The sequence below is a fragment of the Schistocerca serialis genome, chromosome 5 (genome assembly GCF_023864345.2).
Source record: "Schistocerca serialis cubense isolate TAMUIC-IGC-003099 chromosome 5, iqSchSeri2.2, whole genome shotgun sequence".
Classification (NCBI taxonomy): domain Eukaryota; kingdom Metazoa; phylum Arthropoda; class Insecta; order Orthoptera; family Acrididae; genus Schistocerca; species Schistocerca serialis.
The window spans coordinates 625,143,579-625,168,917 of record NC_064642.1 but is presented as its reverse complement, the minus strand read 5'-3'; the positions used below and the strand labels follow the sequence as shown (position 1 = coordinate 625,168,917).

At 42.2% G+C, this 25,339-nt stretch overlaps 1 protein-coding gene across 1 annotated transcript in view; it reads left to right on the top strand.

The window, feature by feature from the left end:
• The first annotated feature begins 244 nt into the window (after window positions 1-244).
• LOC126482144 (trypsin-1-like) overlaps window positions 245-25,339 on the top strand; it is a 49,467-nt gene continuing 24,372 nt past the window's right edge. The window contains exons 1-4 of the mRNA XM_050106121.1: window positions 245-361; window positions 8,219-8,311; window positions 10,893-11,025; window positions 17,852-18,014. Of these exons, the coding sequence (XP_049962078.1) occupies window positions 245-361; window positions 8,219-8,311; window positions 10,893-11,025; window positions 17,852-18,014 (506 nt within the window). The remainder of the gene's footprint in view (window positions 362-8,218; window positions 8,312-10,892; window positions 11,026-17,851; window positions 18,015-25,339) is intronic.

The window sequence follows — 25,339 nt, the reverse complement described above, 5'->3', positions numbered from 1 at the left end:
TAGTCAAAATGGGGCGATGTGCAAGAACACAGTGAACGTGGCGAAGTGACGTAAGGAAGGCGCGACATCTCGTCGCGGGCAGGCCCATTAGTTTGCGAGCGGATCGCGCTCCCCCGCGCCCAGGGCCGCAGTTTGTCAGAGAAGCCCCTATGGCGCGGCGCGCACACGGGCCTCGGCCGTGACACAGTTGCAGCGCCGGCCGCTATATAGCGCCACGCGCGCTCCGCCGCCGCTGTCTGCAGACATGAGCCGCGGCGCCAACTTCCTCCTGCTGCTCTCGCTGGCCGCCTCCGCCGCGGCCACAGCCAACGCTGCCGCCACCGCCGCCTTCCCACCTGTTGGCGACCTCCCACGCTACCAGGTGCGACATCTCTTGTCCAGTTTCTAACGCCCTTAAAATCATGTCAGAAAGGTTAGGAAATAGTCGTTCTATAGTGTTCTTTCACTTACTATCGCACTCCTGCCAATATTCCTGCAATTAATCATACGTATAACTGGTATTTCTGAGACACATGGAATCTAATCTTTATATCTGATGATGATGTAGACCAGGGGTCTCCAAACTTATTAGTCCGTGGGCCACATTGACTCCTCCACGAAGTCATAAGGGCCAAGATGTACCTAGTGGGATTAAAGCACCCTAGCACTCCAAGATCACTATAATGTAAGGCCAAAGGAAAGATGAAATCGCAAAAATCTAAGGTTGTGGGAATAGCTAGCACTGAAACGAACTACGATTTTTATTTAATTACATAATTTTGATTGGTGGACGCACCTGTTGGAAATTCTGGCGTATTTTATTCTGACGAATTTCACCGACAAAGAAGTATGTCACTGCACATTCTTTACGAAAGCGTCCTACAAAGTTAACGAAATCTCAAAATCATTGTTAGCAACACTATTACTGCAAGACGTAACAGAGGTAGAGTGTGTCAACGCATTGTTATTTCAAGCGGCGCAACAATACGTTTAGTTATGTAGTCTTGTTGCGAGTAGCAGAGCCAATGTCGCGGTGTATTGGTCGCGAGAGGCCTCGAAACTCAATTGTTGGCAGTATAGGTACCACCTCAAATATTTGGCGGGTCGGATACCGGGGATGTCCGGCCAGCTAACGGTTTCGGACCGCGGGCCGTAGTTTGGAGACCCCTGATGCAGACCAATGATTTGAAATTTATACGAGCACCAGGATTCGATCACCGGTCTGTAGTTTGGAGGCAGATATGCTACCCTCTATGCCATATTGACACTATAGATACCACAGCTACAGGGACTACTCTAGCATGTCTCCCTCCACGATACAAATTCCAGCTCATGTCTCAGCCCATTGCTATTCCCCTTCTAAACTCACATCAGTGTTGCCAAGAAGGTATAGGCATGAGCAACGATATTTCGCTCATTCCTAAGGTGCTACTCCACTATCAGAGAGCCTTGGCAATACTGATGCGGATTTAGAAGGGCAAGAGCAATGGGCTGAGGTATGAGGTAGAATTTGTATAGGTGAGGGAAACAGGAGGCACAGAAGGGTCGTCCACGTAGGTGTTCCGTCTGTAGTGCCACTGTGGCGCAACAAGTATCGTGTCTGCCTCGTTATCAGGATACCTCGGTTTGAATCCTGGTACTAGCACAAATTTTAATCCATTGCAACGGGCTACATTATTATTCCTGAAATAAAACTTGTTGGTAAATTCAATATCTAGAAGCATACCGTAGCCATGGTGAAGCACTTAACACGAATCTTTCCTTACTATGAAAATGCGGTCAAGCATTCTGACATAAAATTAATATAATTTGCGGAATTGAAAACAGTCTTTGATCGCAAAAATATTTTCTATTGTTTTATGATCATTTCGCCCATTATGATGGTCATTAGGTATGATAATCTCGCTAAACTAGTGCGTAAAACATTAAAAAATCTTCTTCTTCCTCTTCTTCTTGGTTGGCTCTACAGTCTTGAAGAACCTTTGGCCTCCTGTATCCCCTGCCTCCATTCTTCTCTGTTCATCGCCTTCCTTCTCCAATTTCTTACTCCCATCGCCTTTAGTTCTTCTTCCATATCGTCCAGCCACCTTTTCCTGGGACTACTTCTTCTCCTTCTCCCGTTAGGTTTTCCCATGAAAACTTTCTTGACATTCCGAGTTTTTGACATTCTCTGTATATGTCGCGCCCATCTTATTCTTCCCTGTTAATTTTAACAACAATATCCATCTGTCCAAAAAGTGTTTGTAGTTCTACATTTGTCCTTACTCTCCAGCCATCTTCCTCTCTCACTGCTCCAAAAAATCCTTCTCAGTATCTTTCTTTCCCATCTCAATAACCACTTCTCCTCCTTTAATGTCAATACCCAGTCGTCTGATCCATATGCCGGCCGGAGTCGCTCAGCGGTTCTAGGCGCTACAGTCTGGAACCGCGCGACCGCTACGGTCGCAGGTTCGAATCCTGCCTCGGGCATGGACGTGTGTTATGTCCTTAGGTTAGTTAGGTTTAAGTAGTTCTTAGTTCTAGGGGACTGATGACCTCAGAAGTTAAGTCCCATAGTGCTCAGAGCCATTTGAACCATTATTTGATCCATATATTACTATTGATCTTAATATGGTAGTGTATATTTTGATTTTTGTATTCCTACTAACATACCTGGAATTAAATACATTCTGCAAGGCAAAATAGCAACGATTTTCACTCACTATCCTTTCTTAAATTTCTACAGCTACTTTATTGCCCTCCGTTATTACAGAACCTAAATATTTAAATGTTTTCACTCTTTCATATTCTTTCCCATTCATTACTATTGAATTCTTTTGTCCGTTTATATTGGGCTCCCCCATCACCATATACTTTGTTTTGTATATGTTTACTTCTAAACCTAGTTCTCTTGCTGCTTCCTCTAACGTATCGTAGTTCCCCTTTAGTGCCCTTACATTCGTTGCCATTAATGCTACGTCACCCGCATATGCTACCACTTGAACTTGCCGATTAAGTATTGTTCCTTCTTCTAGTTAACTTTTATTCAGAGTGTAAACGATAACTGGCCAACGGCCTTGCCACAGCGGTGACACAAGTTCTCATCAGATCACCGACATTAAGCACTGTCGGGACTGGCTACCACTTGTATTGGTGACGATCCAGGACTGGCAAGTGCTGCTGGTAAGGGAGATGCACTCAGCCCTTCTGCCGCCAGTTGAGGAGCTACTCAACTGAGAAGTGCGGCTCCGAGCACGAAATCTGATTAAGCCCAGGGGACCGACGTGCTGACCACATGCTCGTCCATATTCGCATCCAATGACGCCTATCAGTTGAGGATGGCACGGCGGTCGGTCGGTACCGTAAGGCCTTCCGGGGCCAGTTGGGACGGAGTTAATTTTAATTTAGTAAACGGTAGTTACTTACAGTATACCACAATGTTTAGGGGAAATCGAGACGAACAATTTAATACAGGAAATGACCTCAAAGTGGCCTGCAAAAGGCACCTGAGCTACAGAGCAGTTGCACGGATTTTCAGCATGCTCTCTCTCTCTTAGGCCGTCGGTTAGTCGGCTGTTTCATTGACATTATTAGTCTAAAATTTTCCGTGAGGGTAATGAAATAAAAAAAGACTTTCGTAAATGTAGCGCAGAAAATAATTACGTTTACAATTACATGCAAACTTAGCCATTACAGACAAAGTAGTTTCATAGAAACAATTTCGTTGTTAATTTTATGCTGTTAAAACCATAACATTTGAGTTAAAACTTGCACAAAAATCACTTTCATATTTTGCAAGCGCAAGAACAACGGGTTTGTTCCCTAAGGAAGTGTTGTACGCCCTCCGCAATTCTTAATCTATATAAACGATGTTTGCACATGATTCTGTCTTTCACCGTTTAGTAAAGTACTCAGATCAAAACGAATTCCAAAAGGATTTGATCTAAATGGTGCGAAAAGTGCCAGTTGATACTAAGCAAAAAAAGTACGAGGTCCTCCACATAAGTACTAAAAAAGTGGCGTTGAATTTCGATTAAATGAAAAATCATAAAAAAACTTTAGAGATAGAAGATTCAACAAAATATTTAGGGATTACAATTCCGAACAACTTAAATTGGAACCATTACATAGCAACTGTGGTTGAGAAGGCGAATGAAACATTACGTTTATTGGCGGAATACTTAAAAGACGCGCCAGATCTACTGAAGCGAGTGCCCACACTACACTTGTTCGTTCTCGTCTGGAGTATTGCAGCATGGTGCGGAATTCTTACCACATACGATTGACGGAGCACATCGAAAAAGTTCAATGAAGGGCAGCTCGTCTTGTATTATTGGGAAATAGGAGTGAGTCATGCACTGATAAGCCAGTTGAAAGAATTTCTTATTTGCCGCGAGACCTTTTCGCGAAATGGTAATCATCAACTTTTTCTTCCGAGCGACAAAATATATTTTTTTTACTTCCTCCTCTATAGGTAGAAATGGCCATTGTAATAAAGTAGGAGAAATCAACGTTCGCACGGTAAGATTCAAGTATCCATTTCTTTCACGTGTTTTTCGAGAGTGGAATCATGTAGATGTATATGTAGATCAAGTTAGGAGTTAGCGATCCACAATGATCAAAACAGCTATTGTTTCAGTATTTAAACTTAAATGAATTCACAGTTTGTGATTTAAGTGCGTAGTTGTGGAGTAGTGGTCAACATCTCCCATTTTTGTGGATTTGTAAGGTGTATTAATGTGCGTGCGCGTGATTGGAACGCAGAGTCCTCAGACGGGATTGTGGAACGGTTAGCTAACTGAAGGAGGTCTTGATGGAAGAGACGTGCGTGGGGGAGAGGGGGTTTACTACAAGTAATTAATAAGTATTTTCTACTGTGTAAATTTGAAGTACGAGGTGCATTCAAGTTCTAAGGCCTCCGATTTTTTTTCTAATTAATTACTCACCCGAAATCGATGAAACTGGCGTTATTTCTCGACGTAATCGCCCTGCAGACGTACACATTATTCACAACGCTGACGCCATGATTCCATGGCAGCGGCAAAGGCTTCTTTAGGAGTCTGTTTTGACCACTGGAAAATCGCTGAGGCAATAGCAGCGCGGCTGGTGAATGTGCGGCCACGGAGAGTGTCTTTCATTGTTGGAAAAAGCCAAAAGTCACTAGGAGCCAGGTCAGGTGAGTAGGGAGCATGAGGAATCACTTCAAAGTTGTTATCACGAACAAACTGTTGCGTAACGTTAGCTCGATGTGCGGGTGCATTGTCTAGGTGAAACAGCACACGCGCAGCCCTTCCCAGACGTTTTTGTTGCAGTGCAGGAAGGAATTTGTTCTTCGAAATATTTTCGTAGGATGCACCTGTTACCGTAGTGCCCTTTGGAACGCAATGAGTAAGGATTACGCCTTCGCTGTCCCAGAACATGGACACCATCATTTTTTCAGCACTGGCGGTTACCTAAAGTTTTTTTGGTGGCGGTGAATCTGTGTGCTTCCATTGAGCTGACTGGCGCTTTGTTTCTGGATTGAAAAATGGCATCCACGTCTCATCCATTGTCACAACCGACAAAAAGAAAGTCCCATTCATGCTGTCGTTGCGTGTCAACATTGCTTGGCAACATGCCACACGGGCAGCCATGTGGTCGTCCGTCAGCATTCGTGGCACCCACCTGGATGACACTTTTCGCATTTTCAGGTCGTCATGCAGGATTGTGTGCACAGAACCCACAGAAATGCCAACTCTGGAGGCGATCTGTTCAACAGTCATTCGGCGATCCCCCAAAACAATTCTCTCCAATTTCTCGATCATGTCGTCAGACCGGCTTGTGCGAGCCCGAGGTTGTTTCGGTTTGTTGTCACACGATGTTCTGCCTTCATTAAACTGTCGCACCCACGAACGCACTTTCGACACATCCATAACTCCATCACCACATGTCTCCTTCAACTGTCGATGAATTTCAATTGGTTTCACACCACACAAATTCAGAAAACGAATGATTGCACGCTGTTCAAGTAAGGAAAACGTCGCCATTTTAAGTATTTAAAACAGTTCTCATTCTCGCCGCTGGCGGTAAAATTCCATCTGCCGTACGGTGCTGCCATCTCTGGGACGTATTGACAATGAACGCGGCCTCATTTTAAAACAATGCGCATGTTTCTATCTCTTTCCAGTCCGGAGAAAAAAAATCGGAGGCCTTAGAACTTGAATGCACCTCGTATTATGATTTTGAAACACAATGCAGTTTTGAAATGTTACTCTAGTTTCCCCTAGTGAAGGCTTTAGCGGAAGTTCCAAGGAACTAATTGGAGATGATGTACTTACTGTCAGTGGTGTACGTTTGTCGGTCCAAAGACCCACTAGGGGGATATTTTTGAGTGTATCTAGACTGATTCACGAATAGTGAATATTTAAGCCATGCCTTGGGGGTCAGAGTGCGAATGGTGACCTTCGTTGAAACTGTTTCAGAAGATTAATACTGCCCAGAATTGTTCCGAGTCCATCGATAAACGTTTCCTTGCTAATCAGTGCTTTAATGTGGCACATAAACTGGATGGCATGCCGTATATCGTTAGGAGCGCGCGGATGCACCACAGGCGTGAGCGATGCTTCGCGCGTCGTCACATCGCAGAGCACAATGTGAAGAGCCGTTTCACTGGTTCTTAATAACTGCGCTCTGTCTTTAGACATTACTGTGGAGTTCAAATCAATATTCGAGTTGAAACTACTTTACTTAACTTCTGTATAGGATGATGAGCACTTGATCAGAAGGACATAAAGCCCCTGCACCTTCCAAATAGTCTTTATTTTCATACACTTTCATCGTTCATCCTCATGACCACAATTTCTAGAAACCGTATACTGCGCAAGATCCTCAGTTCAGTCTGTTCAGTTTTTATGGTCAATGAACCTATCTTCTAATATTCCCTATACTCCCCACCTCTTTTTTCTTGTCCCTCCTCAACGCATATTCTTAAACTGGCTAGTTTTCACATGCCAACTGTTTAAGAGGACCTGATAGAGACGTGTCTCTTGTCGTACATCTCTGTAGTTTAATCGATACTTATGATTCATTTGTCGCATTTGTATGGTATTCGTTCGAAGAAAATAGTGAATCACGAGTAAACAGAAACTATCTTTGCGAAGCGTTTTTAGGCTAGTCTCTAGACAGAACAATGTGTTCGGTTATGAAGATGCAGGGTTCGCGATACCCCGATGTCGCTAAGCCTCATAAGTGAGAGTTACAGCTTCAAGATAAACATGGGCTTTGCTGTCGATGCAAAGTTTCCTTCATCTTTTTGCAGCTCAATGGAGCACGAAAAGCAATCTTTTGCAAGGTTCTGCCTTTTAGTGAAAGTGTCCGTTTCGCAACAATTATAGCGTGAAAGTTTTATCAGAGCAAGAGGTGTTTTGTTTCTGTCACTGGTATTTGCAGCAGGCAGCTGGCAGTGTCGTTGGATTTTATCTGTCAGATATATAAAAAAAAAAACAGTCTTTACTATTGTACTATTCTTAATTTCTTTCCACCTATTAAAATGATAAACCCCTTGCATTGTCTTTATCCTCTTCAATGATCATTCAGAGCTTGTGGAACCCACAAAAATGTTCTCTGCGGAATGGAAAGAAATTTTCACTTGTATGACTTCCTGGCTTGCAGGCTCCAACAGCTACAATACGTTCTGACAAGTGAAAAGAGGGAACCCCCAAGTGATGCGTTCTAACACGACTTTGTGCATTCGTATATAAACGGACACTTGACGCAAATTACAGTTCACATTCTTTCTTCATGCTGTCACATACACGTTCAGTCGTTATTTTAAGAACCGTACTCTCGCGACGCCCAAGCGCAGTCGGAAACGCACTTGCAGGCCTGTGTCCTGGTGGAGGAGGAGGAGGTTAGTCTTTAAAACCCCGTCGACATGTGTGTTGGTGCACCGGCTTCTATTCTGTAATGGAGTAACGTGCAATGGAGCAACTTGTCGTCTTGCAAAACTTACTTGTAAGTCACAAACATACTGCGCTGAGATACAATTCATCTGTACAGCAGACTAGTATAGCAGGGCAAATTTTAAATACAGGAAGCTAGCAGACCAGTAAGCACGAAATATGAGAAGAGAACCATTGTGAATGTTATAATGCAGCCTGGCAAAAGGGAATAGTAGAAGTGATGTGAAGTATTTCTTCTGTATGTTGAAATTTCTGTCGCTGTTACTTACAGTAGTCGCTGTCGGAAATCAAAACCTCTATACCTTGTATTTCTGTTACAGCCTGCTGAGAATTCGTCTATCGACGAGATTTATGACGACGTATCGCAAGGTCAGGACAACGACGATGAAGACATACCATTCCCGGAAATACAGGTTAGTACTGAAGCAAATTCTGTAGTTCCATGCACGCTGAACGTAAATATCACAAGGCAACACCGGGAACACTATGATTACTTCCATCCTTAAATATTCCTTAGTATCTACCACTTTTTCTCCGAATTTAATGTAGGACGCCGGCCGAAGTGGCCGTGCGGTTAAAGGCGCTGCAGTCTGGAACCGCAAGACCGCTACGGTCGCAGGTTCGAATCCTGCCTCGGGCATGGATGTTTGTGATGTCGTTAGGTTAGTTAGGTTTAAGTAGTTCTAAGTTCTAGGGGACTGATGACCTCAGCAGTTAAGTCCCATAGTGCTCAGAGCCATTTGAACCATTTTTTTGAACAAAAAATAGCCTTCCTTTTAGGCGAGCCCTCATGAGTGGAAACAAGTAGTCGCATGGGGCATCTGTAAATATAGAACTGTAGGAATAATATTTAAGAGTTTTACTGCTTGTGAGATGGTGGTGGTGGTTAGTGTTTAATGTCCCGTCGACAACGAGGTCATTAGAGACGGAGCGCAAGCTCGGGTTAGGGAAGGATTGGGAAGGAAATCGGCCGTGCCCTTTCAAAGGAACCATCTCGGCATTCGCCTGAAACGATTTAGGGAAATCACGGAAAACCTAAATCAGGATGGCCGGAGAGGGGATTGAACCGTCGTCCTCCCGAATGCGAGTCCAGTGTGCTAACCACTGCGCCACCTCGCTCGGTTGCTTGTGAGAGGTAAATAGTTAATCCAGATGTCAGTTATTGCACAGGTACGTTGTCGTGATGAAGGAATGTACTGTTTGCTCAGATCTTTTGCGTCAGTATTATATGCGTAAGGAAATGTAGATACTATTTGTCGTAGAGCGCCTCACTGAGTTGTTTACGTGTCGATCACCACGCGATTCAACATTTTCACCACGACAAGAAAATAGAAAATAAAAGGAAAGAGTGAAAAAGAAATAACAAAATTTTCTCGAAAAGCTAGGAGTTTCGGAGCGCGACATATTCACACCTCGTCGTCAGACACCTAATTTCTGTCTTGTAACTTGGTTGGAACAGGATTTTCCGCAGGTCTGCTCACCCCAAATAATTATACGGGTTATTCTCACCACAGGAAAGAAAGTTGAAAATTCTTTGCATTTTTCTTCGTCATACGATACAACTTGCTACGTCCTGCTCTGCCATTTTCTGATACCCACAACCAAAAGAAAAGCTAACTAAACTCAGTCCGAACAGGCCTTGGAAGGTCCAATGGCACCGACCGGCCTCCGCGTCATCCTCAGGCCACAGGCGTCACTGGACGCGGATATGGAGGGGTGATCTGATGGGAACCGGTGTTACCACTCCGGCAAGGCAGTTGCCATTTTCACAATACTGATTTACCTTTAAAACAACGCGCTGGACAATGCAAAGTGAAATAAGATATTTGAAATCCTCAGAAAAATAGCTATAAACTGTAGGGAATGACGGGCAACGTGGCCTACAACATGTATAAAAACCAAACGGGAATAATAAGAATAGAAGACCAAAAACGAAGAGCTCGGATTAAAAAAGACGTAAGAAAGGGATGCAGAGACTGTTCAACCTATATACTGAGAAACACTGAAGAAAATAAAAGAAAGCGTGATTAAATTCAAAGTGGAAGGATACCAATGATAAAATTAGCTAATTACACTCTTGTTCTCTGTGAAAATGAAGAAGAATTCCAGGACACGTTGATTCAAATAAATGGATTACTCAACGTAGAATATAGGTTGATAGCAAATGAAAAAAAGACGCAAGTACTGAGGACAAGCATAAATGAGATTGAGATTAACGGCAAACTTAATATCGCAGTTGGGGATTACGTAGTACACAAAGTGAAGAGATTCACGCACCTCGGAAGCAGAATAACACATGGTGGACTACTCATAGAGGACATAAGAAGCAGACTAGCACAAGAAAAAGACAGCATTTCTCGGCAAAGAAGCCTACTAGTATCAAACAAAGGCGTTCATTTGTGATAGAAACTTCCGCAAATGAACTTATAGATCATAGTATTTCGTGAAAGTGGATCTCGGACTTGGTAAAATCGTAAACGGTGACAATAGAAGTGTTTCAGAGACAGTGTTACTGAAAGACAATGAAAATTGAATGGACTCATAAGAAATGAAGATGTTCTCCATAGAATGGATGAAGAAAGGAATACATTGAGAACACTCATTAGGACAAGAGATAGAACAAGAGAGAGGATGATCCGACATTTGTTAAGACATCGGGGAATAATTTGCATGGTAGTAGAGGAGGCTGTAAAGTGCAGTAATTGTAGAGGACGTCAGAGAGTGGAATATACACAAGACATAATTGAGTATGTTGTATGTAAGAGCTGCTGTTAGACGAGATTAAAGATTATCACAGCATAGGAAATCATGGCGCAAATGTCAGAAGGATGCAGACCCCCTCCCCCTTCCCTGCCTTGCCACCTTCCCCAAAAAGCAGTATTCCTGGACGACCCACACTCACACCTGTTTTTTGTGTTGCAGACCGATTACTCCGAAAACAAGCTGTCATTTACGCAATGGTTCTTGTACTCACACTTGTTTTTTGTGTTGCAGAACGATTATGCCGAAAATAAGTGGTCATTTACGCAATGGTTCTTGAGCATCGTGGGGCCATTTGGGTTCTGGACCTCACCTGGGGGTACGGACCATGTTGACCTCAAGCCGCCGGAACGCTGCGAACCGTGCTGTAAGTTATTTTCACAGACGCAATAGTTACACTTTCAATTCCAGTTCTAGGTGCCGTATTTGCTGTTACAAGCTCTGCATCGTCGAAGAAGATCATTTAAACTCTGTCGCGAAATTATTCTGGTGCATTCGCTTGCTTTAGAAATATACTCGGTCAGAGATAGCCATGGTATCGAAATAGCACAATCTTTTTCCTCTTGCATGTAGCAATGTAGCATCTATTAACTACACACCACTCACAATACACCACTCAAATTACTCGTGGTCAATTTCTTGTTGCCTCTCTTCACGACTTACTTCCAATAAAATCTACAAAAGCTCTAAATAACGAATTTACTGCAGTAATGCTCATTGCAAGTGAAAGTAATCCCTACATACACAATTTCTAAAGTATATACCCGCCAAGGTAAATTAAAGTCTCGCCTCTCTCATGTACTCACAGAAGATACTGTCGTCTACACTGGTTTCCACACATGATAAATAACAGAAGTCAAAAATTTATGTTTCGTTGGTCATGATGAGTAGCCAAAGTGACACAACACTGAATGAAGGAAACACACATACACATAGTTCCAAATAATGAATTTTTTTTTTCGATCCACGTTGATTTCCAAAATGTATAAGTCAGATGTAGTGCAGATAACTTCTGTATAAAGTTTGATTACCCCAAGAACCAACAAGTCCCTCCCCCAGCGATGTTTGGTGCTTTAACAACTGTGGTTTGTAGGAGGAGAATGGCACTATCGCTGCAAAGTTTATATTAACACGAAAAGTGTGAGAAGAAGACTGCGACAAGTGAAATGCTTCCAAAAGTTATCACAAAGGTGCTATATTATTTTCAGATCAATTCATTCACAGAAATGTTCGTTGTTACACATATTTCTGATCAACACAAGCCTGTCGTTTTGCGGGTCAAAGACACTGTGAGTGGGAATGACATGTTATAGATGAAATGTGTTGTTTGTAGGTATGTTGGACGGCACTGATATAAGAGACTGGGAGGCTATGCCAATAGAGTTTCAAGATTTCTTCAAAATTCTGTATAGTGTAGCTAAGAAATTAACACACGGGTAATAAACTACGAGAAAATGTGAAGTTCGGAAGTACTACCAGAGAACTAGGGAAAAAATTTCGGCTCAAGGAAAGAGGAGAAAGCCCTGGGAACGGCGAGACAACAAAGGAAATACAAACAAGAGCAGAGATGGTGGAAGCAAAACTTGCAGTTATTCAACGAATGTTTCTGAAAAGGACGATACCTGGTAGTTAGCACACTGTACAAATTGTTATTGTTCGCAAGAAATGGAATATGGGAAGTATGAAGCACTACAAGACTGTTACTCTTTTGTCGGTGGAATACGAGATTTCTACAAAAATCGATACTAATCGTCTTGAAAAAGTTTAAGTAGGGAAAAGAAAATGGGTGTAACGCAATTGACTGTCTACATATTGAACGGCGAAGAAAGATGCAACGCACATCAGTTACCATTCTGTATGAGTCTAGAAAAATATGACAAAGTGTCTGACTGTCACGAGAAAACCTGTGATTGTAGCACTTGGGAGCCAACCAATAAATTACATCTTCATCTGTTTCATGCCAAGATGGGTGAAGCTTCCATTTAATTACATCAAGAGAGATAAAAGTTCAGAACTGAGGAAGAAGTCAGGCAAGATGCGTCCGTTTCACCAAAACTATTTTATGCAGTCTTGAAAGATGTCCTCAGATCATTAAATTTGGGTGAAACAGGAATACACGTAAATGAACCTTACATGGACCCCTTGCTATCTGCAGATGACATTGTTTTGTTTGCTTCGGATCCAGAAGAACTTCAGTAAAGGATGGAGAAACTGTAAAGGACAAGTATGATAGTAGGCCCGAATATTAAATACAGTAACAACAAAAATATGTGTAATAAGTATGCTGATAGGAAAAATAGGAAAATCTGATGATGAAATTAAGCAGTTGACGAATTTGTATACTGAGGTCAACTGAAAACAATGGAGTGGCGTTGACTTTATTTTAGAACTAAGTGCTGCATTCAGAAGTAAATTTCCATTGAGCCTTGAAAGGAAGGTCTATAACCAGTGCGTATTGTCCTTACTAATTTACGGATGTTAATCATGAACATTGAAAACACAAACAGTTCAAAACTGAAAGTCGTGCGACGAGCAATGGAAAGATGCATGTTGAGCATAACAAGAATGAATATAAAATCAAACAAATGAGTAAGATAAAAGACAGAAGTGAAGTACATGTTAGTGACTGCTACGAAGCTGAAATGTGCTGGGGATGTACCGAGACGATATATGGGTGATAGACGAAGGAGATTCAGAGATGGATTAATCGTGATAAGACCTAGAGGACGACAGAATGGAAAGATGGATCGATGAGATAGAGAAGTTTTCAGGTCAAATTTGGATTTGAACAACTGAATATCATGCAAATGGATGATAAATGGCTGATGAAGATGAGAGAAAAATATAGGGATTTTAATGAACCGGAAAATAAATTCTCTCAAACGGAACTTAAGCTTTACCTACAAACCAGCATCGATAATGGACGTGTAGAGGGTCAGTCAGGAATATAAATTTAAGGCTGTGTCATTGCTGCCGCCACCGAGACTTCGGACGCGAAACAGAATGAGAGCGTGGAGTAAGGTGGGAGTGCGAGTAACAAGCAGGCGCGGATCCAGGGTTCGGTCCTGTGGAGGGATGAAGGGAAGGGGCACAGTTTGCTATAGTTTCCCCACCTCTACCCAACACTCCCAAATATAAATTAACGTCACCCTCACTTTTTACATACCACAGATGAATTCGTATTTAATAATAATACTAATAATAGATGTAAAATGTACTAATAACAATAATAATAATAATTTATAACACAATAATAAAAGTCAGACAAGACATAAATATCTATAGGGACATTAGAAAGCGCAGGCTAAGATTCTACGGACATATTAAAAGAATGTACCTTGACAGATTTATAAAGCAAATAGTCGAATCTTTGACAACAGGGGTAAAGCCTGAACGGAGACGGTGAGGCGAAATCAAAACTGAACTGAAATTGGCAGGAATTACATCAGAAGATGTCCAAAACCGCAAAATCCACAGGTCCACAATTCACAATCGGCAAGCTGACCAAGGGGAAAAACCCAAAGAATAAACTGGAAAAACGCGGGATAAATAGAGAAAGGAAGCTCTTAGGAAGAGAATGGATGAAACATGGGTATAAAGGAAAGCAGACACCCACCCCTAAGTACAGATTGTTCACAGAGTCTTCATAGATGGTCGCAGTGTATTAATGTGGGATCATGGCAGAAGATAAATATGAGGCAGTGTGACTATTTCTTATTACTATTTCCAAAACTTCTGTGTGTAACCATCGTTTTCAAAATAGAGTATGAATTTCCTCCATGTATGACGTGAAATTCTCCTTAACGTAACGTAAATGCACATCGAATAGCATCCTTAAGCTCGTGAACTGTCGTGTAACTTGTGCCAACAACCTTATGTTTCTTGTGGCAGCAACCTTCTGTTTAATGAACCCTCATAGTGTATTGTCACGAGATGACAGATAACTTCGAGATGGCCACTCCTAAGGTGCAGGCAAATGAGCAGAATCACATTCAATCCATTTATCAGGAAATACCTCATTGAGATATTCTGTAATGCAGTAGCACAATGGGCTGGTGCTCCATCCTGCTAGAGCCACACACGACTGAGCTGTATCTTATCCTGCAGAAGTGGAATAAGCATACCACTTAACATGGTGAGATACGCAATGTGATTCACAGCCCCACCAAAGAAATATTGACCTGCAAAGTGGGTTGCAGACATTACAGGACAGGTCATGACGTGTAGTGAGTGGATAGTGTTAAATTTATTCGCAGAAATATGGGTTTTCCTTTACTACAGAAGTAATTGTTTCTTGCTTTTGCACTGCGGTATATTGCACACTCCTCCGAGAGAAACATTTTACTCTTGAAGGAAGAGTTGTAAAGTCATCGAGCATTCGCCCAGAAGTCTGATGAGGATTTTTTCTGTCACTATCACTCCATTCTTTTACAAACGTGGGTTTAAAGGCCTTTAACTTCAAATTATTCTTCATACGTTTTTTCAATGTAGAGTACATAACTCCCAATTCCTGTGACCACTTACGTATGAACTATTTTGGCGAACGTTCGACAGATGCTGCAGCCTCCACACATCTTTTCAATCGTATTGGCGGTCGTCCTGAGCAGGGCTTATCTTTCATGGAACCAGTTGCAAACAGCTTTTGCTCCCACTGTAAAATTGTTGGTTTTGGTGGGGAAGGTCTCTGAAATCATGCTGAATGTCTCTGATTTTCTGTACGGAGTCGTTCGTGAGCCCACGTGCTCATTATCATCCGTTTCTCCATGGTGTAAGTAGACTCATCAGCCATGATTTAGATGTGGATCAGCACATGCAACATTAAGAAACGACAATTCATCAGCATCTATGTAATACATAGGGGGTAATGGAAGTACTTCGCGCAATCCTAATGGGCTTATTCCCAAACAATAAATAAAATAATTTGTCTACACCAGTACTACTAGATTGTTTTAGAATATGTTCTAAGAAATTGAAAAAAGCATTCGTCTGAAAATTCGTGAATTATGTCACGTGCGATGTAATTGATTTAAGAACTACAATGCAACAAAGTGTGATCATATCATTCTCAGTACTGCACTTAGCTCTACAATTGTGAACACAGCTCTGTAGACTACGACTACACGAGCTTGTTAATGAGTGGAATGCTGTTTTCTTCAGTAATTTCCGCCTCCGTTTCTTAGCGGAAAGTATTTCCCTTTCTACCTTCCTTACTCAACTGGCAGTGGTTTGCCGGTTATGTCTGTTAACTCACGAATTGTGTCTGATTTGCTGTTGACGGCGGGTACTGTTAGTCTTTGAATGGGAGTCGTTTCCTAACTGGAATTTTTCCCGCGTGTGGTCATATCCTAATCCCATTCCACGTGGGCAGCAATCAAGCAAGCTACTGGAAAGCATCATGTGTTAAACAAAGCGTCTGGAAGTTTCCAGACTTTGTGCAATTTTCGGTCATGCTACTTTACTCTCTGGAAATTAGCTGAGAGATTTTGGAACTGGTAAACGGAAAAATACGAATACTTTACTAAAACGTTTGGATCTGCGCCTTGTAAGAGGTCGCGAATGGCGCAATAAATCCCCTGGAAACTGCATGAGTGTTAATGAAGGGATGATCATGAGAGAGAAGGAGAAGCAGCGCAATCATGGTTCCAGTAGTGGGTTCGTTAAGATCTTAATTTAGCTTTAGCACTAACTTTACATTAGGATAGTAGGTATGTAATAAGAAGAAAATGGCAGTATATGCTTTCTATAAATCTGTGTCTTTTGTATGGCATAAATTATCAGCCATAAACAGATATCCATCGTAGCGCTAATGAATGTTAATTTTTTCGAGCTCATAGCAATAAATACCAGGTGTACCTGTATGAAATGAGCGTTTTTTGTGAAAAAATAGTTTTGAATTGAAAAGTAAAAACATTTTATTGAAAGTACTGACCATTGTTTTCTATGCATTTTGACCACCTTCCTGGCAATTTGTGGACACCACACCAATAGAAATGTTCGTCTTTTGAAGCAAACCAATGAGACACCCAATTTTCGACTTATTTGTAGGGATCGAAGTGTTCCTCAGCCAATGCGTGTCCCGTTGATGAAAACAAATGGTAGTCGGAAGGGGCCAAGTCTGATGAATACGGTGGGTGGGGTAGCAGCTCCCAGCAAAGTGTTTTGATTGTATCCTGAACCAGTTTTGCTTTGTGTGCAGGTGCATTGTCGTGTAAAAAAATTATTTTGCCGTGCCTTCTGGCCCATTGTGGTCTTTTCTCGATCAATTCATAGTTCAAATTGATCATTTGTTGTGTGTAGCGATTAGTATCCACAGTTTCACTGGGTTTTAGAAGCTCATGATACACCACACTTTTCTGATCCCACCAAACACAGAGCATTGTCTTCTTGCCGAATCGATCTGGTTTTGCAGTCGATGTTGATGGTTGTCCCGGATTAACCCATGCTCTTTCCCGTTTAGTATTCTTAAAATAAAACCATTTTTCATCGGCAACAACAATTCAATGCAAAACTGATTTTCTTTCATGTCTTTGAAGCAAAATTTGACAAATGGTTTTTCGGTTTTCCATCTGTCTCTCATTCAATTCATGTGGCACCCATTTTCCACACATTTGGATCTTTCCCATAGCTTTCAAACGGTCAGAAATTGTTTGTTGTGCAACATTTAGCATTGCTGCCATTTGCTTCTGACTACAAAGTATCATCTTCATCCAACAGTGCTTGCAATTAGGCGTCTTCGAACTTTTTTGGTGGTCTTCCACATTCTTCATTTCTTACATCAAAATCATTATTTCTGAACCGTTGAAACCATCTTTTGCATGTTGCTTCTGATAGAGCATGATCACCGTATGCCTCGACAAGCATTCGATGCGACTATGCAGCACTTTTTTTCAAATGAAAACAAAAAAATTAATGCTTTCCACAAATCATATCTTTCTGGTACAAAATTCGAAATTGTTAACATGATGAAAACATGTGATGTTGTTTGTTTCATGACTTTATGTATACTAAATATCTTTGACAGATGTCATACCAACCAAACAAACAAAAATTAATGCTCGTTCACAACAAATGTTCCCTATTGACACATTTGTATCTTAACGCTCATTTCATACCGGTACTCCTGGTAAATCTTACTTTCACGTAATTTTGTCGTACTTGCTTATACTCTACACTGGTTTGTAATTTTCCGGCAGCTTGCGGTATGGCGAACGAGCGCAGGCGCATCGTGGGCGGCACGGTGACCAAGGTGAAGCAGTACCCGTGGATGGCGATGCTCATGTACGGCCGCACCTTCTACTGCGGCGGGTCGCTCATCAGCGACAAGTATGTGCTCACCGCCGCACACTGCCTCTACGGGTGAGTGCTCCTCGCTTTCTTCCCGCTTCACCAGCCCCTGTAGCCGAGAACAAGGCAGACACGATGCACCCACTGTAACGTGGAGAATATACAGGGTGACACGGAAATGTACTGGGTGGCACACGGGAGACGGACGGTTTTTAATGAAATAATACTCAGCCAACTTTAAAATTAATGCATGTTTATTTGCACAAAATCAAAGCTCATTATTTGTTATTTTAGTTAACAAAGTTATTTGTGAAAAATAATGCCGTCAAGGTGATGTCTGTCATTTCGAATGCAGGACTCGAGTCTCTTCTCAAAATCCTCCACCACACGGACTAAAATCTCTGCACGGATGGCAGCAATTTCTTGAATGATTGGATTCTTCAACTCGTCCAGATTTCGTGGTTTGTGGTTATAGACACCGTTCTTAAGATACCCCCACAGAAAAAAGACACTTACTGACAAGTCGGGAGACCCGGGAGGCCAAGGAACGTTGCCAAAACGTGAGATAATCCGGCCAGGAAACATGCGTTTAATAAGAACGTTCATTGACGTGTTTGCGGTGTGCGATGTTGGCCCATCCTGCTGGAATCAAACGCGTTTTAAAGGGATTAGTCGTCTTCTTGGTTCTGGTTTCAAGAATGTTTCAAGCATACGATTGTAACGAACCGAATTAACAGTAACTGTGGCCCCATTCTCTTCAATTATGCCAACAGAGCCAAGAGCACACCAGACTGTTACTTTTTCTGAGTGTAGAGGACGCTGGTGGATAAGGTGTGGATGCTCTGGAGCCCAGTAACGTCGGTTTTGCTTCTTCGCGGTCCCGTTTAAATGAAAATGAGCTTCATCGCTCATCAATAAAATTTTATTTTCATTCGAACCCAATATCACTTGCATTCTGTAAGCGAAGTCTTCTCGTACAGCAAAATCAGTTTCCTTTAGTTGTTAGAAAATGAGCATTTTGTAGGGATGGAATTTTAATTCTTTATGCAAAATTCATCTAACCGATTCACGATTAATTCGTAATTCACTAGCATGACGTCTAGCTGACCGTCCCGGGCTTCTGACTGCCGCTTGCCTGACCCTTTCAACATTTCCTGGCGTCGTTACTATGCGTCTCGGGCCAGGATGCTTCTTATCCAGTATCTGAAGTTTTCCACTCATCTGAGGATTGTGGTACGGCTTGGAACAGCTCCATGTCGACCAACATTAAACCGCGCACGAAACAATCGCTGCATAGCAATAATAGACTCACCACTTTTCACGAAACTCTCATAGACAAACACTCGACGTTGCAAGTCCCACTGCTCCATAGTGAGTGAGTAAATGAAATGGCGTCTTGTGTGGATCAGAACTATTCCCAACACGGCCACCTCCCACCACCGCGCCCTCAGTACCACGCAGTTCAAAATCGTCCGTCTCCCGTACGTCACCCTGTACGTCACAAATTGCGGAAATTTTCCTCACACGTAGACGAAGAAATTATACGAGTATTATATGAACATGGGTCTGGTAACGCTTTGTTTCCATGTTACAACTCATTTCCTCAAACTCATTAAACATGCGAAACACACACGAACAAAACGTACCAGCGTACCACATGTGACTTTTCTCACAAAAAATGTTCAATATGCCTTCTGAGGGCACTGATACCCGCCGTCACAGTGAATCTCGGATGCGCTGATATATCCCTGGATTATTGAGTATGGTTCGCAGCCTTCCACAATACAGGCACAGAGACTCTGAACATCTGGTACTGAGGTTCCAACAACAAGAGCTTTGAAAGGCCCCACAAATAAAAGTCTATTGGGTTTAGGTTCGGAGAGCATGGAGGCAAGGCAGTTGGTCCATCTCTACCTATCCATCTGCCACCGAATCTGTTACTTATAAGCCGACGGAAGTTAACACTAAAATGGAGAGGTGCTCCATTGTGCATGAAATCCATGTTTGCTAGCATAGCTAAAGGCACATCTACTAACAGATCAGGTAGAACACTAAAATCTACGAAATTATCATAACTTTATCCGTTGAATCTGGGTAGAAGAAAATGAGGCCCTACCAAACATTGACAAAACATCTTTGTTTATGACTTGCTTCAACAGTTGCGTGAAGATTGACGTCTTCCCATGCATGCCGACTGTGAAAGTTTACAATCTGATCTCGTTGATATTCGTTGGAGAAAATGAGTTTCCACATGGAAACAAAGCGTTTCCAGACCCATTCTCATATAACGAAATTTCTTCGTCTACGTGTGAAGAACGTGTCGTGCAATTTATGGCGTACAATTTTGATATATCCTATATGGAAAAGTTAACAGAAACTCTAATTGGTACTGGGTTATCATTGGTGTTGTACCAACAATTAGAAAAAGCGATACCAAATTTTCTCTAAAATGTGGACTAGTGGACACACGCAGGGGTTACAGCACTCTATAGAGCGATATAAAGGAAAAGGCATCATTTCTATGAAGAAATGACGGACGATACGTCGCTACGGTGGATCTGGTTTCAGCAGATGTAAGGTACAGGGCTCTTCAGAATGAATATAGCGATTACAAACGTCTATAATTACTTAATGCATAGCGACAGACTGATAAGAATTTCGGAGAATGCAAAAGAAAGTAAGTGGACTCACCGACACCAGCGCATTAGATATATGCGTTTTCAGTTTAGGAATTGTTCTCTTAACACTATAAAAAGACATCGATAAGTGTCTGGCCAAAAGCAGAACACACTGTCGTCATGTCAAGTACGACTCATAGAACGGTTTATGCCACTTTACAAAATTTCCCACTATTGCATAGAAATTCAGTAGACTTGAAAATACATCTAGGTACTGTTGCAACCTGCAGCTTTAATCGGTACGATGATGTCGGAGATACCTGGAGAATTTAATGTGGACAGTTCTATACCGTTACATTATTTCGCAGAATTTTTTTCTGTAAAATTGAAGAATTTGTGTTAAACAGGAAATGTAGAACAATTATTGCCCTTTCTTCTACTACTTCGTGAAGAGGATGCGGTGGACATGTTTTGTCTTACAAGTTGACGACAATCGTATTCACAGGACTGCTCGCATGCATTCCTGGTTTGAAGAACAGTGTGGCACCTCATCCTAGCTCGTCTCACGCGCTCAGTCCAACAGAAGACGTCTCGTACTATGTTTTGGAACAACCGGCGAAATATAGCAAACAACATTCACACTACTCTCTTTCTCGCTGAACTGAGGCCGTTAGCAATGCCACAGGCGGTGTTGCGCGTTGTTAGTGGGACGTCTGGTGGGACTACTAATGCTTGGCCCCATATGTTTACTTAGAGGACTCGGCATATGAAGTCCGAATCCACGAAATTCCGTGCTCTGTATTGTAAAGGATTTCGAAAACTACATTGCAAAGATTTATTTAAAAGTACTAAATGATCAAACAGCTATGCGTTTAGTTTCAGGCTAATTAAGAGCAATTAATAGAGTCTTTTTACTGCAGGGAAAAACTCAGTATGTTTATCAGTAATATCAGTGATTGATATTTTTGTAGGTATTTGTGCTCTCATAGACCAAAAATCGTACCCCACTGTTGCTTCCGATAAGAAGTCATCAGTTTTATAATATATTTGAGCCGCTTTGGCTCAGGCAACACGTAGCTTTGTTGAGTTGCATATATGTCACGGCTTACTAAATTTCTTGTGAGCTTTTCAATAAGCCATTCAGTGCACATGCAGATGTCAGATACTTGTATAAAACTGCAGAGTGAACTAATCAGTATCGTGAGTTGATAAAATCTGTAAAAGACATCTAAAAATATTGGTAGCAACTTATGAAGACTTCGTCGCCCGAAACCAAACCGAGAATATCTGAAGAAGTGTGTCGGATTAGATGTTTTTACAAAAGAGGAAGGACTACTAGAAAACTCTCCAGAGAGTGTAAAGGTGACAGCTTTGCAGCACAACTTTTTACTATCTGACACAACAGTCACTTACTCCTGCCGGGCCACACCAGCCTTGAAAAATATGATCATCGTTTCTGGCTTTAGCCTACAGAGATCCACAGGATTGGCCTTATTTCGAGTCTGAATGTATGGACTTGGCACAAGCGTTCACTTGTTGTTAAGTAAACATAATACACTAAACTAACTCATCGAGCTTTTTCAAGCAGGCAACATTTCCTTCTAGCACTGTGAAATGGTGTAACGTACTCTTAGATGTCAGACAATGTAAACTCCAGGTGGGAATATCAGCTATATAGAAAAATACAGATTACTACTTACCGTAAAGAAGACACATCAAGTTGCAGACAGGGACATTTAAAAGACACTTATATAATGGCTTCATCAGTAAAAGAGAGACACACACACCATTCACACACCCAAGAAAGCACACCTCACGCACACGTGACTGCCAATTCCAGCATCAAATGCAACTATCACCTGGGATGCAAGCAGTAATCTGGAGGAGGTGGGGGAGGGGGAGGGGGTAGTAATGTATAGGCGAGGAGAGAGACGAACGCTGGTGAGTGTTCACAGACAGGTGCTATCCCCGGCCTAGTCTGCAAACAGATCTCCTGTGCCATTTCCCACTACACCCCCAATCCTCCCACCACCCCCAAGAGCCAGCCACAAAGGAGTGTCCCCTTCATCACCCAGTACCACCCTCAGCTAGAGCAACTACATCCATAATCATACCCTGAAATGAGGGCATCCTATCTGAGATACTTCCTACCCCTCCTAAAGTAGTGTTTCATCGCCCACCCAACCTTCACAACATCCTAGTTCATCGCTGTGCCACTCCCAGTCCCAAACCCTTGCCATAGGGATCATACCCCTGTGGAAGACTCAGATGCAAAATCTGCCCAATCCACCCACCCAGCACTTCCTATTCCAGTCTTGTCACAGACTTCTCCTAACTCATCAGAGGCTGTGCCACCTGTGAAAGCAGCCATGCCATTTACCAGCTCTTCTGCAATCATTGCACAGCTTTTTACATTGGTATGACTACCAGCCAGCTGTCCGCCAGGATGAAAGGCCACCACTATATTGTGTCCAAGTTCAAAGTAGACCATCCTATGGTAGTACATGTAGCTGAACATAACGCACTTGATTTCAATGGCTGCTTCGCTACCCAAGGCATCTGGATCCTTCCCTCCACCACCAGTTTTTCTGAACTGCACAGATGGGAGTTAGCCTTACAAAACATTCTCCACTCCCATAATTATCCCGGCCTCAACCTACGGTAACATACCGTCCGCACACATCCACCCAACAGTTTCCACCCCCTCTGTCCTACCATTTCTCCCCATTCTCATCTCCCACCTTGTTTATTTGCAACCCTCTGCCAACGCACCCACCCATCTTTCTCCGTTCCTCTCCCACAACGTCCTGACGCTGTGCCTCTTGGCACTCTAGTTCCTACACACTCCACCAGAAAGCGTTCGTCTCTCTCCCCACCCGTGGACTACTATCACTTCTCCATTCCCGGCCCCTCCAGGTTGCTGCTTGTGTCCCCTGTGATAGTTGCATTCCAGCCCGAGATGCTGGAGCTGGCGGTTGTGTGTGTGAGGTGTGCTTGCCTGTGTTTGTGAGTGATGTGTGTGTCTCTCTTTTACTCATGAAGGCTGTGGCCGAAGGCTTTATTTAAGTGTCTTTTAGTTGTGCCTGTCTGAAACTTGACGTGTCTTGTTTACGGTAAGTAGCAACCTGTCTTTTCCTACATTGTTGGTACTCTTAGATGTCTTCCGCACAGTGATAATGTGGTAGTATGAAGAAGAAACTGCTGTGAAAGCGATCGAAATGCACATGGTACCGCACATATCCTTCTTGAAACAGAACAATGCTCAGGAAGTGCTGCGTCTAGCTGTTGTTGATTACGGGGTAAGAAGACTGCGATAGGATATTTCATTCCACCGCAGCTGGGATACACCCCGTTGCCGACTTGACAACAATACTTCGACAAATGCAAGAAAAGCAGTCGGCATGTCACGTCACACAAGACCGGCTTTTCTTCCACCTTCGTTTGGTTCGTACTAAAACATTACTACGGAAGGGAGAAGGATTCACAAACGAATGAATAATGCTCTCTATGGCTGGTGTTACACTTTCTAAAGAGAAGGTGGTAACTGCTATAGCATTTTCTCACGGCAATGCTACTCATAGAATTGGCTATTGCGGAATCACGGGAAATCACTACTAGAAGTGTATTAGAAGTCTGTCATGAATAAGAACTCTGTACTCCGGATTCCATGGAGGGGGGGGGGGACAAGTACTCCCCCATGTTACCGCCCCCACCGCCCCCCCCCCTCCCATCACCCACCCTTGCTAGCGCCTGTGAATACAACGCGTCTAACTGGGCTGTCTGTAAGGTTACTTGAGCCATGTGGACTGAGCGCCAAGTTTAACCATTTATAGGGCAAAACTTCCTTTTTAAAATAGAGCACTGAAATGCACTTCTATTACTTATCATACCCAGTTGGATAAAAATATTTAAGATCGGAAAAATCTTATAGTAATAATTATTACAAATTTTTAAATTCGGAAAAATATCGAGCAAAATGCATTCTGTGGCAGTGCTATTCTGTATTCGATAATTTAACCACTTTGCGAAAATGGGGTCTTTTATTAAAAGAGGAATAAGCAGAAGAAATCAAAATTTTATTTGTTGTTTTCTTCTGTTAATTCATATACATTCATAAAACAGCATACAACTTGTATACACATAAAATCATAAACCAGATTTATTCTGTTGCTTAGTTCTGATGATGGATGAGTCCAATGCATTGCATACACGAAGCTACATTGCAAGAAGTGCGTGGCGATTTACTACATTTAGGTTTGCTTCGTTTGCTGCAAAATGAACATTCCTTCATGTACATGCTGTAGGCACAATGTTCAGTCACATTTCTGAATAGCATCCCTTAGAATCTTGCAACCTTTTCCTGAAATTTTGACCTGTTAATTCTTATTTTAGTGCTGCATGTTGGTCGCATTTTTGTTTTTGAGCAGAAATGTGCAATTAGTTCATTGGCCAGAATACCTCTAAATTTTAGATGTGACATAGGTTTAGTATTCTAAGAAAGCTAGTCTCCTCATAAAGTATATATGCATTTACTGTGTTTCATCAATGAAGTAATAGAAAATTTTCATCAGTCACACATAGAAGGGAATGCAGATTCACTGGAATTCTAGACCAAAATGGTAGCCAAAATGTTTGAGTGTTATATAGACATGGATTCATTGCCTGTTTAGAAAACTTCAGCTGATATGGAGTAGCTATGGACATATTAGATTCCAGAATATGATTCTGAACTAGAAATGTATTCTAAATTCCTTCGTTGCTTGACTGAACTTCATCAAA